The 16,588-nt window shown below is 40.1% G+C and overlaps 1 protein-coding gene across 3 annotated transcripts; it reads left to right on the top strand.

Annotated features, from left to right (window-relative positions):
- The first annotated feature begins 235 nt into the window (after positions 1–235).
- CLSPN (claspin) lies at positions 236–15,171 on the top strand. 3 transcript variants are annotated; one of them, XM_084496897.1, is made up of 25 exons: positions 236–345; positions 998–1,121; positions 1,675–2,132; positions 2,708–2,872; positions 3,201–3,269; positions 3,500–3,572; positions 3,777–3,885; positions 4,365–4,906; positions 5,596–5,787; positions 6,645–6,850; positions 7,459–7,664; positions 7,798–7,862; positions 8,281–8,483; positions 8,960–9,120; positions 9,217–9,443; positions 9,598–9,712; positions 10,095–10,173; positions 10,489–10,583; positions 11,209–11,373; positions 11,468–11,589; positions 11,786–11,913; positions 12,421–12,526; positions 13,170–13,252; positions 13,470–13,631; positions 13,843–15,171. In XM_084496897.1, the coding sequence occupies exons 1-25, from the start codon at positions 316–318 to the stop codon at positions 13,954–13,956; spliced, it is 3,999 nt and encodes a 1,332-aa protein (XP_084353023.1). In that variant the 5' UTR covers positions 236–315; the 3' UTR covers positions 13,957–15,171. The 3 variants fall into 3 exon arrangements, with proteins under 3 accessions (XP_084353023.1, XP_084353024.1, XP_084353022.1); XM_084496898.1 differs by having other exon boundaries at positions 8,278–8,483; positions 9,601–9,712; XM_084496896.1 differs by having other exon boundaries at positions 8,278–8,483.
- The last annotated feature ends 1,417 nt before the right edge of the window (positions 15,172–16,588 follow it).

Raw genomic sequence — 16,588 nt, 5'->3', positions numbered from 1 at the left:
CCTGAGCAGGGGGGCTCGCCTCAGGACCGAGCCCCCCCTGTGGGGAAATGGCGGCGGGGACGCCCTGAGGTGAGGGGGAGCCCCCGGCCCCTCCCCCGCCGCCCTCCCCTCAGGCAGCGCCCGCCCCGCCCTCGCCCCTCTGATTGGTCAAGTCCTCCTGAAGAGGCGGGACGAGCCGGAGAAAACCCCCCAATAAAACGCCGGGAGGGGAGGGGCCTCTAGGGCGGTGCTGGACGGTGATTGGTTGGTTTCCGCGGTGGGCGGAGCTAAGGCAGCGCGCGAAGACTCGAAGCGGTTTCCTACGCGGCCCGGGCCATGGCGGAGGCGGCGGCGGCCCCCGCTGAGGTGAGTCCCGCCGCTCCGCGCCGCCTGCTGGGGGCGGGCACGGGGCTCCCGCGGGCGCGGAGCAGCGGAGAGCCGGGAGGGGCGGCGAGCGAGGCGGCGGCGGCTCCTTGGCTGCCCGGTGACACCACGTCCGCCTCCCTCTTTCCCTCCCTTTTTGGCGGAAACTACATTTCCCAGTATCCCCTGCGGCGGCGGCTCCCCGCACTTCCGCCTCGCCGCGCGCGGGGGGTGCTGGGAAGCGTGAGCTCGGCCTATTCCTGCGGGCGTGCGCGGGGAGGGGCGGGGCCGCGGGGGCGCGTTGGGAAAGGCGGCAGCGAGCCGGGGCGGGCGCGGTGCATGCCGGGAGCGCGCGGGACGGGGCCGTCGGAGGCGGCCCCTGTGAGGGGAGTCTCTCGTCGGTGCTCGCCGCCCGCTGGGGCCGTGGGGCTGCTCCAGCGCGGGCTCTGTTTATTTTTTCCTACGAGCGAGCTCAGCTTAAGCACACTTAAGCACTAATAAAGATTGTTGTAGTGTGTTCTTTATTCATAAAGTGTGAATTAAGCGTGAAAATAGCACGGGGTGAGCGTGGGGGGTGTCCTGCGCAGGGGCTGGGTGAGGTTGGGCTGTGTGAGGCGCCGCAGCACCAAGGGCGCCCGGTGCTTTGTGCTTGCAGCTGGAAGGTCCCGGCTCAGCCGAGCAGAAGAGCCTTGACAGCGATTCGGACAGCGGGCAGGGCAGCTGCGAGACGGCCTCGCCACGGCTCCTCCCGGCTGGGACAGCAGCTCGCGGTGACGGAGGTCGGTGAGGGGTCGGGAGCTGGGCCTGCAGGCCGTTGTCTTCAACAGTCCTCTTCTACAAATAAATTTTTAAGAAGTTAAGACTGACTGGCATCTGTGAATCCAAAGTGCCCCCTTTTGTGGCTTAAAGTGTAGGCAGGAAGCTCAAAATCCTCCCCCCGAAAAAGTTTTTGAGGTAGAGAAAGTGCAGTGGTACATCAAATGTGTTTTATTTGCTTATTTCCTTTCCTTTTATGATTTTCTTAATCTACCAAACTTACAACTTGCTTAATCTATGCACTTACTGTAGTTTCATTATTATTTCAACTCACTAATGTATCAGTGAAGAATTTCCCAATCTGCGTTTTCTTTAACAAAGACGCGAAACCTATAACATCAATTTGGATCAATTACCTACACTATAGGGAGATGTGGATTCTAAAAACCTGATTTCACACTGATCAGCTATAGTTGTTGATGTCTGAGAAACGTAACAGGTTGCTTGATAATTAACTCATGAAATTTACCTTTCAATAGCATGCATCACTTCTTGTCTTTTAATATAATCCTTCAGATTCAGAGGAAGAGATTTTTGTGAGTAAAAAAGGAAAAAGCAAGAAGGTGCTTCAAGACAGTGAAAGTGAAGATGGAGAGGATGGTGGCACTTCCGTGCAGAATGATGCTCTGGGTGGAGACATAGAAAGTGGAGAGGAAAAAGAGAATATTCTTGTCCAGAAGAACAAAAAATCTCGTCGGATTCGCCAACTTCTGCTGGATAGTGATGACAGTGACACTGGAGACCATTTGCAGATTGAAAACCTTGAAACAAGCAGAAAGACTGTCTTGCCTGAGAAGGATTTGGAAGAGGAGAGTCCACTGAAATCTGGGAAAAAATACAGAAAACATGAAAACAATTATGAAGAAGAGACGACTAAAAAAACTGTAGTAAGATCTAGGAGGAAGGAGAAGGAGAGGGAGAGAAGAATTGCATCCATCAAACAGCTGAAAAAAGAAAAGAAGCCTAGAGCAGAGGTATTTGTTTTTGGCAGAAATTCTCACATGCTTTCTCCACTAAGTTTATAACTTAAATTATTTTGTCTCAATGCTTCAGCATCACTTGTGTCAGTGTTACTAGAGGGGCTACAGTATAGAATCCACAAGGATTCATTGTACACCCTGCAAGTCTAACAGTTTCACCTGCCAAGTACAAACCCTGATGCCTGATGATCTAACATCAGAGCATGTGAAGCCAGGCAGGAAATCTTTGAGTTTTGTTTCTAGCTCATCATGGGCTTGTTCTGTGCACAAAGTGCTGTGTTTAGTGTTTCTGCTTTTTGATAGTTTCTGGGGAAAACTTTGGGCTACTTTCAAATTTAAATTATTCTCTGAATAAACGGCTGCCTGTGAGGTTGCGTATTGTTGCTATTTATAAAATACATATTTCAAATGTAAATTTATTCTGTCTAAACCATTATGTTAAAGATGCCATATACCTATTCTAATTTCTTTCATCAAGATCTTTGGCAGTAATCATAAAATAATTTCAAAGAAATGAATTTGATCTTCTGAAACCAGTTGCATAAATCCTTTATTCTCATGGCACACAGGTGGATGGCGGTGAGACACATCCTTTTAATGATAGTGGCTGTCTTCTTGATGACAAAGAACTCTTTGATAATGGCTTAGAAGAGGAAAATGCTTCGCTCCCAGAGGATGAAGAGTCAATAGAATCGATACGGGCGGCAGTGAAAGACAAAATAAAAAAGTATAAGGTATTGGTGGGAAGTGTTCTATCTGAGCATGTATTAAATTATTTGGCAAGTCTGCTGCTCTGACAGAGAGTAAAACAGGCCTCTGCTTTTTGTTCTTAAAGATGGAGGAATGTTGTCCTGGAAAGCTGTAAAGATAATGCTACAGTAGAAGCTTTGCAAACCTAGCATAAGTATTAGGCAGGGTTTGTGTTGGTTTATAAGAATACTCCAGATCCTGTTTTGATGGTTTAGCTGATCAGCTGTAATTCTGTACAACTATTTTGACTTTTGGCTTGTTTGCCCTTTCTAGTTCCAGTCAAATAAATAAATCTCTTATTGGTTTTCGAAGGGTGAAGGCTACAAACATGTATCTGATGCCAAGAATGAGGATCCTATATCAAAAGAACCAAAAAGGAAGGTGAAGTATTCTTCTAATGTTTTAGTGTATAATTAAAAAGCCCTTTATTTCAATTGTCTTTTCAGTGCTCTCCTATGTTTTTGTTGGTTTGCTGCCTTTCATTTTCAACTGGCTGCTTTATGCTGACTTCTTTTTACTTGAAAGGGGGGGGAAAAGCTATTTAGAAAGTACAGAGTCCCATATTTTGCTTTCTGACTTCAGAGGTCTCTTTTTTTTTGTCTTCCGTTAAGGAGCGGAAAGCAGCAAGGTTAAGTAAAGAAGCCATGAAACAGTTACATAGTGAGACCCAACGACTTATTAGAGGTAAAACATACTTTTTTTTTGTATGTAAATGGGTATAAACTATTAAGAAATTTGTTGTATTTGAGTTCTAACCGTGCGCTTTCTGCCTGGACAAATGTCTTTACTGCAAAATAGTTGCTATTTCAATTCTTTGAATTTCAGAAATAAGAAACAAATGTCTTAGATGACTTTTAAAAATTTTCTTCCACTTTGTTTCTGTGGTAGAATCATCTGTGTCTCTCCCATACCACGTGCCTGAGGCCAAAAGCGTTCATGAATTCTTCAAGCGTCGACATCGACCAATGTGTGAAGGAAATGCCATGGCATTGCTGAAGTAAGGACTTAAACCTTCCTTGTGTATTTTCATAAATGTTGAGGATATCCCAGCTTTGCTTTTGGGGATAGCCAGACTTTGTAGTAGGCATGCTGTAGGACCTGTATCATGTGCACACACCGGCTTTGTGTGCAGCCACATAATGTTTCCAGGTTAATTTTAACTCTTGCTTTGACTAGAAAGTCCTAATGAGAAACTACTACTTTTTCTTAAACTATTTTAATACCACAAATGCCTTGAAATTTAAGGCAAGTCACTGTTAACAGATGGCAATATTGCAGTTTTGACACTTGTCATACCATTGGGGTAGTCAGGACCTAGTAGCAACCCCAGATGAAGTAATATGCCCTTTTGTCCTTCACCTCTTCCTACATGTTAATGAGAAGAATCAGAAAATTATTTCTTTCTGCCTTTGTTCTCAGCCTCTTCTCCCCTTTCACAATAGGTACAAATGATTTAATTCTTTCTGCCTTCATTAGGTCTACTAACTACCAGCTCACCCTGAATGAAGAACCTGCAGGCACTAAGACCTTAAGTGCAGATTGCAAAGATGGGCAAACAAGAGGTGGTCAGTCAGCAACTAATGAACCAGAAACAAGCCTTGGCAGAGATACGGCTGTGAACAAACCTCTCCCTGATGCAGGGGAGAACTCTACGGTAGACTGTAATGAAAAACCTCGAGAGAATGATGATGATTCTCCTACTGTTACGACTGTAACAACTGTGAGTAATGCAGAAGAACAACAGCACTCTAACTTCCAAAGCACTGACAGCAGTGAACAAAAAGAGAATGAAATTCCTGTAGCAGTTGGAGGCGATGCCCTTGAGCAAAGACATGAAACAGCACCGGGCCTAGAAAGCAATCAACAAGTGGGGCCTGGATTGGTGGCACAACCTGAAAAAGTGAGGAGGTCCAAACTGGATAAACTTCGTGAACTGGGAATAGACTTGACCATCAAGCCAAGAATCTGCTCTGACAGCGAATCCTTCATAAACCTCGATGAATCTGATTCAAATAAAGGTATAATTGTTATTGTTGTTATCTTGTCAGCTCTACCAAGTCATCAGAGTAAAACTAAATTTAATTGGAAAACCTTTGAGGAACATTGAGGTGATAGAGCAGGTCAGGCACGCTTTCTTACTTGTACAGTTTTTTTGCTTAATGTTGGTTTGCGTTTTCTTTCAACTGCATAAAAGGGAGGTTCTGACTCCTTAATATTCAAAAGCTTGGAGAAATGCTTAGTGCTAACTATTTAATGTTGAGTGATTTCAGTTCCGTTCTGCTGTAGTGAATTATGCTTGTACTTAAAGCACATGGGAGCACTTTTTCAAAGTGATTCAAAATCAGGCATGCAGTAGTTATCCAGAAACAAAATTGCCTTGTGTTTCATAGTGTTTACCACTGATTTTGCTGTCTGGTGGCTGGAAGGGTAGAGTGGAAGTGAATTTTAAGATGTTGTGGATAAATCATAGTCAATGGTAAAGTCATTTAATATTAACTAATATCAATCGATTACAAGCTACAGCAATAATATTCTGTAATGATGTGTCAAATGTAATTGTTTTACAAATATAAAAAAGTTAAAGATTTAGAGTTTTTAACTTCCTTAAAAAATTCTCAAGGCCTACTCTATATACAAATGTAGTGCTTGATGATTTTAAATACTATCAAACTGATTTAATTTGCATTTAATTAATATGTATTTACAGAATTAGAAGCCTTGAAAGCACGTTTCTTGAAGCACACTCTTCAAACATCGAAATCCAAAGCTGAACGGACCATAAACATCAACATTATTCGTAAGGAGACAACATCTGAAGGGAAAGAAGAGTTAAAAGCAGATGTGGTGCCAGCAGTATTAGTTTCAGAGAGTGTGGATGAAACAGTGCACACAAAGCCAGGTTGGTCTAGGAGAAATAATGATGCTTGATTTGGAAATTGCTTTTTTTTTTTTCTCTTTTTTCCCCTCCTGTTTCCCCAGCTCCTAGTACTTCCCCATGAAATACAGATGAATGAATCTTTATTTGCAAAATTAATTTGTTTAGATTTTCCTAAAGGATATCCCTGTTTTAAGAAAAAGGTCTTGATTAGACCTCATAAATAACACTAGCCAGCGTAGATCAGGTTGCCACAGTTAGATTTTTTTGTTAGTGGTCCAATGGATTTTTCCCTATCCTTACCAAACTTTTATATGAAATATGAATACACTAAATGTAACTCTCAGATTCAGTGTGAAGTATTATTCTTATTTGGTAGATCTTTTATGCTTCCTTAATTCTATATTGCAGTTCCTACTAAAAGTGTATAGATTTGCAAGCAAAAATATATGTGGAACGTGACTCTCACATGGTATCCCTTAAAAGAAATAGATCATTTGACTGATCCTATGGGCATGCATTATTTTTAGCTGCTCTTAATTATTTCATGTGCTGTAGCACATCTGCCCATGGCAACTGGAAGCTGTTGCTCCCAAAAGACCCAGTGGAAAGACAGAGCCTATTCTTATGCAGAGGGCTGTGCCTGTGGCGTTTATGGATAATGAGGAATCTTGATAATTCATGAGACTGTGTCGCTTCTTGAAATGGAACTCGTTGAAACTAACTCCCTAGCTCTTCCAGCTGGCAGATCAATTCATAAAAACACTTAAAAACCCTTTTTTTATTCGCTTTTTGTGTGTGTAACTGTATTAGATTGGCTAATTAACTTAAGGATTCTTTGTAGTAGGTCTAAATATATTAATTTATTCATTTCTGTCCAGGTGAAAAGCTACAAGTGCTGAAGGCTAAACTCCAGGAGGCCATGAAGCTCCGCAGGACTGAGGAACGCCAGAAACGGCAAGCATTGTTTAAACTGGATAATGAGGACATGCTGGAAGAAGAAGAGGAGGAGGAGGAAGAGATGACAGATGAGTCTGAGTCTGAAGAAGAAGAAGAAGAAGAAGAAGAAGAAGAAGGCAATCATGAGGTTTGTATGCGACATTTTACATAACTCACTCAGCTTCTCAATTCTGCTGCCTTTCTGCAACGACATTAAACTTTTGTACGCTATTAATATTGTGAAGCTGCCAGTAATTCTTAAAAATTAAAAAAACAAATGCTACAGTTATATTGTTCAGTGTTTTTGTAGTATATAAAACTGAACGTATTAGTTTTTTCTTTTTTTTTTTCTTTTTTTTTTTCATAAACAGCATTAAAAACAGATATAAGTATATAAAAGATCCTTGTGCCACCTATATAAAGTGTCACCAGGAAATTATATACAAAATAGCTCCTTGGCTCATTCCTACCAGAGAACAATTTCTATGGGATGTATGCATACCTAACTGATATCACCTTCCCGATCTGGTGTGGACTTTGCCACAGCTTTTTAGTCTTTAAAAAGGGTCAGAACAGCATGGCTGTTTCAAGCACCTCTCTACCAGTTGTCTTAAAGTGAAATAGGGACATGGAGGAACCGACAATGTAATTCAGTTTTGTCTTCCATACGTTAAAATATTTTCTCAAAAAAAGCACACAAGGGCAGGTCAAAGCAATGGCCAGCATATATCTGATGTATTTGTGGATGCTCTTTAGACTCTGGAATATCTGCTTGATGAGGCAGAGGAAGACGATGATGATGATTCAGAAGAGAAACACGTTGAAGATGGTGATAAAGAAACTGACAAAGAATCAATCGATGGAGAAAAGGTGGAGCAATCTGTGCATTGTGCTTCTGTTCCTAAACCACCTTCAACAGAGTCTACATTGATGCTTTTTAAGGACAGCTCCTCCAAAATGGGGTAAATAAACAAAACTTTAAGAATGGTCGCTGAGCAATTTTAAATTTAAGATACATGGTATATATTTTTTGATACTTTTTTTTTTGTAATTAGTTATCATCTATACCAGCAAATGCATTTTATTTAATTGCAGATACTCTCTTCCTGAAGAGAAACTTGAAAATGAAGAAGCTGCAGACAAGGGATCTACCAAGTTAGGTAAGGTAGAACTGCTATTGAAGCTAGCAGTTACTTTTTGTTTTCACATGGCACGTGTAGAAGTTTCTATTCATGTTTGGTATTTGATAGTCCTGTTATTTTATTACCTGTATATTTAAACGATATGACTATGAAAGTTATGACTCCTGATAATTTAGGAGAGCTTGAAAAAACTAGAGGGGAAAAAAAGGTTCAAAATTATACTGGGGAAAAGAATAGAAACAGAAATCAATATCGTGTTGCACTTTTAAAACTGAATTTCCTGAATCCTTTAGGGAAAAAAATCCATCGTAAGTGCAAAATGATGAATTTTTAGCAAGGTGTCTGTGTTGCAAAATAGTATCTTAAGGTTTTACTGGATTACAAAAAAAAACAACCAAACAACATTATATTTAACTATTTCCCTTCTTTTCAGAAGATGATGATTCCTTTTCTCTACCAACACCAGCAAAAGAGAATAGCCATAACAGCAGCTTTGAGTTGATTGGCTCCATGATTCCATCGTATCAGCCCTGTAACAAACAGATGTCGCGTGGAGGGAACTTCTTATCTGCAGCAGGAGGTTTCAGGTCACCTTCCCCAGGCTTTTTCAAAACAAGCTTTATCAGCTCTGCTTCCAAGGTAAGGTTCTTTCTCCTCTTCTTGTCATATATGAACACGATGGATAGTGAATTAATGTATCTTATGACTGTCACGTGTATCAAAAAATAACACCAGATGAAGACATTGAGTCAAGTGCTTTTATATGAGTAAGACTTCGGGGACAGTTTGCTTTTTCTGGAGCTTCCAAATGTCTCGGCATTGGGTAAGAATGTCATTATAAAAACTTCTAAAACATCAAAGAAAAGATGCTATAATCTGGTTTTGATTTCTAAAATATGCATGTTGTCATATTTTTAAGTGTGCTCACGTGGACTGCATAACACTTGACATCAGTGAACTTTTGATTTATCAGAGCGATGTGGAAATATTTTAACTTCTTTTTAGTCTGCATGGTCTTTATCCTTTAAAACAGATTAAATATTTTATCCAATTCTCGCTTTTGATTTCTAAGACTGCAGAGTAAATAACTTGTATATTTTTACCTCTTTTCATAGAGCTCAGGAAAGATGTCTGAACCCTCCCTTCCTATAGAAGACTCCCAGGACCTGTATAATGCTTCTCCCGAACCCAAAAGTTTATTTCCAGGGGCTGGAGAGTCACAGTTTCAATTTTCTCTGGAAGATGACACTCAGAGCCAGCTGCTTGATGCAGATGGGTAAGTTACAGGTGTAAAGAATAACATTTAGTGTCCTTTAACAGAAATGGGACATACGAAACAGCAAGGATTTTCTAATTATGGACTTTATTTCAGGTTCTTGAATGTTGGACAACATAGGAATAAATACCAGTCCTCAAAGCATCAGCTCACTTTAGCTAGTATGGATGAGAACGCAATGGATGCAAACATGGATGAATTGTTGGACTTGTGTTCTGGACAGTTCACCAGTCAAGCTGAGCATGTGCCAAATACCAGCAGCAACAAAAAGCAGCCCATGGAAGAACTGCTCAATCTTTGCTCAGGAAAATTCGTGTCTCAGAGTATGTCCTGAATTCTACTCCCAGCTTTGCTGGTGACTTGATTTATAAGCTTTACACTGACATATGTTTTAGTTCTGGTCACCAATGCAGGATGTGGAATGTTCTAAGAGTTAATACTTATCTGTCTAATGAGTCGTTATCTTACTTCTTGCAGCAGGTTCTCCAACATGGGCTTCATCAGCATCTTCCAAGGCAGAAAAAGACAGTGACATAGAAGATCCAATGGCAGAAGCACTAGCGCTTTGTTCAGGCTCTTTTCCCACAGACAGGTTAGCATTACTCTTCAGAAACGTACAAAAGTTTATGGCAGTAGCTGTCTCATTTCACTGGTGATGTGTTTTCGTGTTCAACATCAATTTGAAATGGTGCAGTCAAAAATAATCTGTTCTGGAAGCAAAGAAGAGGAATGTAGTAAGTTGTTCAATTATTTCTCTCCAAATCAGCAGCACGTGCTGTTTTCCACAACTACTGTGAAGGGAAATTCATCTTTTGTCAGCTACATGACATTCAGGTGCTCTTTGAACAGTTCTAGATTATTCCCTCTAGAACCTGAGATCACCAAAAGCAACAGCTGAAATCTTGCCTTGAGTTGTGAAAGACATCACTAGGTGTCAAATGAGAATGTGTTTCTTTCATTCAATTTTTCTGTAGGGAGGAGGAGGATGAGGAGCAAGAAGAACTTGGTGATTTTCAGCTTTTAACAGATGACAACGCCTTTGATAGCGAAGAGGTATGAACTGATAAAGGAAAATGCTAGTGAATTCTGACTTTGAGAACTCAATTTATCTACTTAATTTTTTAATGTATCTGTCAATACAAGGTACCACTTCTTCCAAAACAAGTACTGAAACATTTCTGAGAGCAATTTAGATCATTCAAAATGTATATGTAATATTGTGGTGTACTGGATAGAGTCTTAGCGTAGCAAATCCTAAAAATGTGTGGTGTTTTAGTCTGTGTTTGACCGAAAGACAGAAGAAGCCGTCATTACAAAGCAAACCACTTCCATAAATTCCTTCATTTCTGAAAGCTTTCTCTTTGACAGGATGAAAAAAGCAGAGACAGTGATGCTGAAGAAGCAGAAATAAGTGATGAAGAAGAACAATTGCTGAGACGTAGACAGGGCTTGAAAAAAAAACTGTAAGTGTGTGCATGTATTTTATATCTTAATTGCCAGAAAGATTAGAACATAATAACACTAGAAATTTGGTCTATAGTTATTTCTTCCCCAGCACTATTAGCTCAGGTGCTGTTAGTATCAAGACGTTTATGTGACTGTGTTGTTGGCTCTGGTTATTGTTTTTTTGCTTTGGTGCTGTCATACTGCATGAGTTAACTACGTTGCTGGTTGGTTAGAGAGGATTACTGATGGAAATCAAAAAGCCAGGATGAAAGCAATGCGGCATTTTAAATTTATTTTATTTTTTAAACCAAATTGAGGGTGCAGGGGTATTGCTGTCATTCTTTGTGTGTTAAGGTCTTTATTTGTCCTAGTAGGGAAGGCATCTGGTTGGCAGCTATCATTGTCATCACATTTGGCAGGCAACTGATGAGAATCTGGTGGATAGCAGACATTTGGGGTTGTTATGTATTGGCAGGCTGTATGCACAAATGTGCAAGAATGCAAGTCTTAGCCCTTTTGAAAACTAAAGATGAGTCATTTCTTTTTCAGAATATTTGCTAATCTTACATCAAAAAGTTTTCAGGAGACTCCTGTGGTGGTCATTGGTCTACCAAACTAAACTCTTCTAATGTTCTTTGATAGAAACCTGCAGGATTTCATGGAAGATGAAGCTGAGCTGTCAGGGAGTGACGTGGGAAGTGAGGATGAATACGATGGCGAAGAGCTGGATGAATATGAAGAAGAGATTATTGATGAGGAACTCCCAAGTGAAGCGGAATTAGGAAATCAAGTACAGAAATTACACATGTCAGTGACAGTATTGGTGTATATTTGTGTGTGTGAGGTTGTGGCTCTCAGGTATAATTTGGACTAAGCCTCTCCCTTTCTCTTGCGTTAATAGGAAGGTAGTGCTTGATGATGACAAGCGACAGTTACGTTTGTACCAAGAGAGGTACCTCATCGACGGTGACCTGCACAGCGATGGCCCTGGCAGAATGAGGAAATTCAGATGGAAAAATATAGGTGACTGTCAGATCTGTTTGTAGTAAATATGGGGTGAAAGATTGGAGAGATGATGTATGTATTTAGAAAACAGGACTCACTCTTTCAGAAGAAAACAGTCTTCTGGAAATATTTTTATATTACTTTTTATCTTGTGCTTGTCTGTATATGCCTCCTTTTAATTTTGCTAGCTAACTATTTTTTTCTCTTTGTCTAGATGATGCTTCACAGGTTGACTTGTTTCAGAGGGATTCAGATAATGATGATGAAAATGAACAGTTTGATGAAACTGAAGTGAAATGGAGGAAAGAACGATTTGAGCGAGAACAGTGGCTTCGTGAGCAGGTATTAGTTAACTTCTAGAAAGGCATCTTGTTCAGTTCTTCTCTGTACCGTTGCTAGATGTGAAATTGCTAGTTCCTCAAGTTAAGTTCTGGAAAAAATAACATTCATAGATAATCTTTGTTTTTCATCATGAATTCTGCTCTTTCTCTTCCACAAGTATCGTACAGAGAGAAACTAATTTGGAAGGGAGAGGCAAAACAACTCGGTTCTCAAACAAGTCAGCTTCAAAGTCGGAATAGTTTTTCTTATGCTGGGAGCACAACTCACCTAGTATCAAATCTTGTAAAACTTAGGGTTTTGTCAGCTGAATGTGAAGTTAGAAGCTTGTTGCCCCTTACTAGATTGAGGGTTATAAAATACCTAAGAAATTGCAATAAACTTTTATGGTAGAAAGTAAATGAATATATAAATTTACATAATGGAAGGACTTGGTCTATGTAAATTACTGAGTGTTCATTCTTAATGTTTTGTAAAATTGAAAACGCTTCTATCTTCTCTTTGTTACAGAAGGAAAAAAATAAAGAGCAGGAGGAGGAGGAGGAAGACATTGGTGAAGACAGCCAATTCATGAAACTAGCAAAAAAAGTAACTGCTAAGTCCCTACAGAAGAAAGGTAGGCTTGCCTTTTTTATTATTATTATTTAAACGATAGTCAAAGAGAGGGAAACCTTAACTTCTAGTCATCATTAGCTAGTCTCCAGTGAACCAGGACTTCTAGGACTTGAAAAGATAAAGATAGTGCAGCTTTGTGTTTTCAGTGCCTTAAGTTTGACAACTATGTGTATATAATTAATAAAACAGTGTGTTACTTCTTGAAAACAGTTGTAGAGGAATTTATTTCCACTCTACATCTTTTTTTAGTCTCTTATTCTTCATTTGCTTGCCTTTAAGCTGTGGAGAAGTAGACTGTAAGTGATGTGCTGCCTAGCAGTTTCTCCAAATACCTTAAAGAAAGATAAAGACTTCAGGAAAAGCTGCGTAAGGTAGTGAAAATAAATTTAGGTTTTCCCTGGCTGTAGTAAAAGCATTACTCCCAAGTGTGCAAAGCTGTTTCTAAACCAATTTTTCCCTTCTAAATGATAGATTGTTCTGGCAATTAGTACTATCAGTTGTACAGCTTGTAGTATAATTTAATGCATTTTTTTTTCTGCAGTATTTACTGTCTGTTGTCAATTCTGAGTTCCTCAGTTTGATATAAAGTATTATTCTTCCAAACTAAGTTCAAAAACTGACAATCTCTTATTTGTCTCTGCTAGCAAGCCCAGCAACAGTGGTACAAGACACAAAACTATTACCCAGGAACCCGTTTGAAACATTCAGACCTGCCAGTGATATTCAGGTAATGGTTCTGGCACTTCAAAACTGCTTCTGTAGAACACCTCCAAGTCAGCTAACCCTAGATTCTGGCCGTGTCTGATTTGTATGATAGTGATGAAATGCTGTTAGCAAGTAACAGTTTGGTGGGGAGTAGTCTTTTCTATTAAGAGTAACCTACTAAAACATCTCTTTCTTTTCTTTGCGTGAGTGTTTTAATGCAGCGTTTCTTTGTTCTTCAGATAAAAAATGGGTCTCTCTTGAACAGACCTAAAGCAGTCCTTCAGAAGCTAGCAGCAATGTCAGATCTTAATCCAAATGTGCCTCGAAATTCAAGGAATTTTGTCTTTCACACGCTTTCCCCAGACAAGAATGAAGAAGCAAAGGAGAAATCAAAACATCAGGTAAAGATTTGTGTGGGAATATGCTGCCAATTTTGTAGATTAGTTAAACATACAGACACCAAACATTGCCAAGTAGTTAAGAGCGTTGCTGTTTTAAATACCCTGCGGTTTCCTGTTGTACTGATATGTGATCTCACAGCAAATAACTGTTATGATTCAGAATTTAAACTTGGAGATTTTGTGTGTTCTAATTTTATCTGTTCCCCTGCAGGTGAAGAAAAGAGGTCCTACTGCGGTAATAACATCTCTGGCCAAATGTCCCAGGATTGACAGCACAGAGGACACGAGTCAAAGTCGAAGTATATTCCAATACTTAGAGAGCTGAAATCTTCTGTTTAGGGCCAGAATTTATTTCTCATCTCTGTCAGTTGCAGTTTGATTTGCAAATCTCTGCCAGCAATCATCAGGAAGGTAAACAAATTGCTGTACACTGTCCTTCCTGCTCCAGCTTTCTTCTCAAGTTCCAGTAATTTCCAAGCAATGGTCTAGTTTATTCCCCTTGTTTTACTTAGTGCTCCATGATGAGATTACAAAGACCATGCTTGGTTTGGAATGCTAACTTTGTCTCTCCCAAGCATTAAGGAAATTTACACTACTGTCTGCCATGCTCATGGAATCTCACATGTTTCAATGGTATCGATTCCATCTGAAAACACCATTCATGTGATAGATACAACTCAGAGATGCTGTGGTTAGCTTAAAGCACAGATGAAAGATGTATTCCTGCAGGTTTAGGTACAAGGAAAGCAGTATTAACTACGGCAGGATGTATGTTGTTTACACTTGCAGTACTAAGGTAGCTGTGGCTCCCTTCAGTGTCTTGTTTTCTTAACATAAAGCATTTATTAGCTTCATAACTTCAGAAGCTCTGATGTACATTTGTAATATATGTTTTTTAAAAGTCCACAGTCTTTTATAAGGCAGTATGATGAAGATTTCTTTCCCTTTTTCCTTTTTGTTTTTAAAATTTGTATTCATACACATGCACATGAATGTGTGAGTGGAGAGGGAAGAATGTGAGTAACAGATACAGGAGAGGAAAAGGATGTGTGCGGGTTGCTTTTTTTGTTTGGTTTGCCCAAGTGAAAACTCTAGTAAATTATCTGCCCCCTTGTTTTCATGGAAGCTGTGCTTATCCAAGACAAATCATCTACTTCTGAACAGCGAGAAATGGAAGGCCTTCTGTAGAATGAGGAAAGTAGGTAATAAAGAATCACTATTCACAGTTATTCTAAATAGCGTGAAAGAAACTTGATACACAATATACAGCATTTCTGACCTTTCTGATTTTATGTTGAATGTGTTTACAATAGACACTGTTATGGTAGTGCAATTAAACATCTTTCTAAAACTTGATGTCATGTACGTAGGTTGCCCACTCCGTCAGAGAAGAATTGTGAACTGTAAATTTTGTAACGCTGTAAGCATATGCCTGGTGTACTACATGTAAAATATTTTACTGTATATTATGTTTATAAAGAATTATGGTACCAGTTGGAGTGCAATTTTACAATAAAACATGTTTTTAATTTTGGAGGCAGTTGGAATTAATTTACAGTATATCACTCAGTTTTGTTTTGTTTTTTTTTTTTTTAACGTTCATCTATCTGCTTCCCCCTGTGCTTTCACAGCCCTGACTGCTCCCTTCACCAGGAGCAGCTGCGTTAATACTGGAATACGACAAAACAACCCCCTGGTGTTTATTGGAGTGTAAATTCTCAAGTCTTCTACTTGGGTTCAATTTGTATACAGTTCTTGGTCCTAAGAATACATTTCTTTCTACTGCTTCAATAGTTCTGGTTTTGTTAGTTCCTAGACAAAACTTGCTTTATCATTGGCTTGAGGCAAGCTTGCTGCCCCTTGTTACTGGATTTGAAGTGGTAGGCTGGATGTGGCATCTCAATCCAGCCTCTTAGAATAAATTTTTTTGCAAGTATTTCACCATTCGTATTTTATTTCATGTGTAGAGCAAGGCTGGAGTTCATTCCACTTGGCCATGCTGCTCCTAGCTATGCAGATGCAGTAGCTTGGCTTCTGTAATTCTCTGTGGGCAGAAGTAGCTCTCCCAACTGAAGCCTCACTGGCTGCTGTAAATTTACAAAGCAATCTGTTTGTTTACAGCTGTGATGGCAGCATTGCACTCTGCTGGGACTGAACAGAGTGTGCTAAAGGTGAGGTAAGTGTACACGAGGACCAGAGCTGTGCAATCCCTCAAACTTAGCCAAAAAGTGAAGAACTGAAAATAGGGTTGGAAGGGCTGCACAAGCATTTTGGTGAAGAAAAGAACAAAACCAGATGCATGTGAATGGAATAAGTTGCTGTAACAGTGCACCCATCCCTGCAAGCTTTTGCAAAATGTAATGGTTGGGCAAACCAACCCTGTTTCAGGTCATTCTAGCAATTAGTATATCTGGATTTTAGGGCTGGGGTTTGAAAAAGCTTTTTACGCAAGAGACTACTATGCAGCTAATTCTCTATCAACAATTGTTTGCACTGGATTCTAAATTGTGGTAATTCAGCCGATTTACTAGACAGAAACATTCAAAGCTGCAAAATTCGGCACCTTTTATTAACTCTGCCGATATGCCTGCCACTAGAGAGCAGCAAGAGAATGCTCTTCCCCTAACCCAGGGGGAAGGAAATATGATTAAAGCTTAAACCATACTCTGACTCAAAGGGAAATTGTTACACTTTTCCGTGCTCTACAGCATTGCGCAGAATTAAATTAGCCTCTTCCCTAATTAGACCTATAATTGCTACATTTTTGCATCAGAAGGCAGTAGCTTGGAGAGCTGGGTTGAAGAGGAACACTTTCAGAGGGCTGGCTGTGCCACAGGGGTCTTACCAGCCTCTGCTTGGCGTGTGGCAGCCACAAAGCTGGCGTTTGGTTTTTCCTCCCCTCAGAACAGAGCTGAGAGCCAGCCGAAAGCTGTTTTGCTTGTTCCTGAGCTCAGCTC

This window comes from Aythya ferina, assembly GCF_964211825.1.
Source record: "Aythya ferina genome assembly, chromosome: 24".
In the NCBI taxonomy this organism is placed as follows: domain Eukaryota; kingdom Metazoa; phylum Chordata; class Aves; order Anseriformes; family Anatidae; genus Aythya; species Aythya ferina.
Note: the sequence above shows the minus strand (reverse complement) of the source record. Positions and strands in the feature narration are given on the sequence as shown.

Excerpts from the sequence above, each read along its gene's own strand:
- CLSPN (XM_084496896.1), top strand. The coding sequence starts at position 316 with ATGGCGGAGGCGGCGGCGGCCCCCGCTGAG. Across the intron at positions 6,851-7,458 it reads AAGAAGAAGGCAATCATGAG|ACTCTGGAATATCTGCTTGA; the intron begins GTTTGTATGCGA and ends GATGCTCTTTAG. Across the intron at positions 13,632-13,842 it reads AGGAGAAATCAAAACATCAG|GTGAAGAAAAGAGGTCCTAC; the intron begins GTAAAGATTTGT and ends GTTCCCCTGCAG.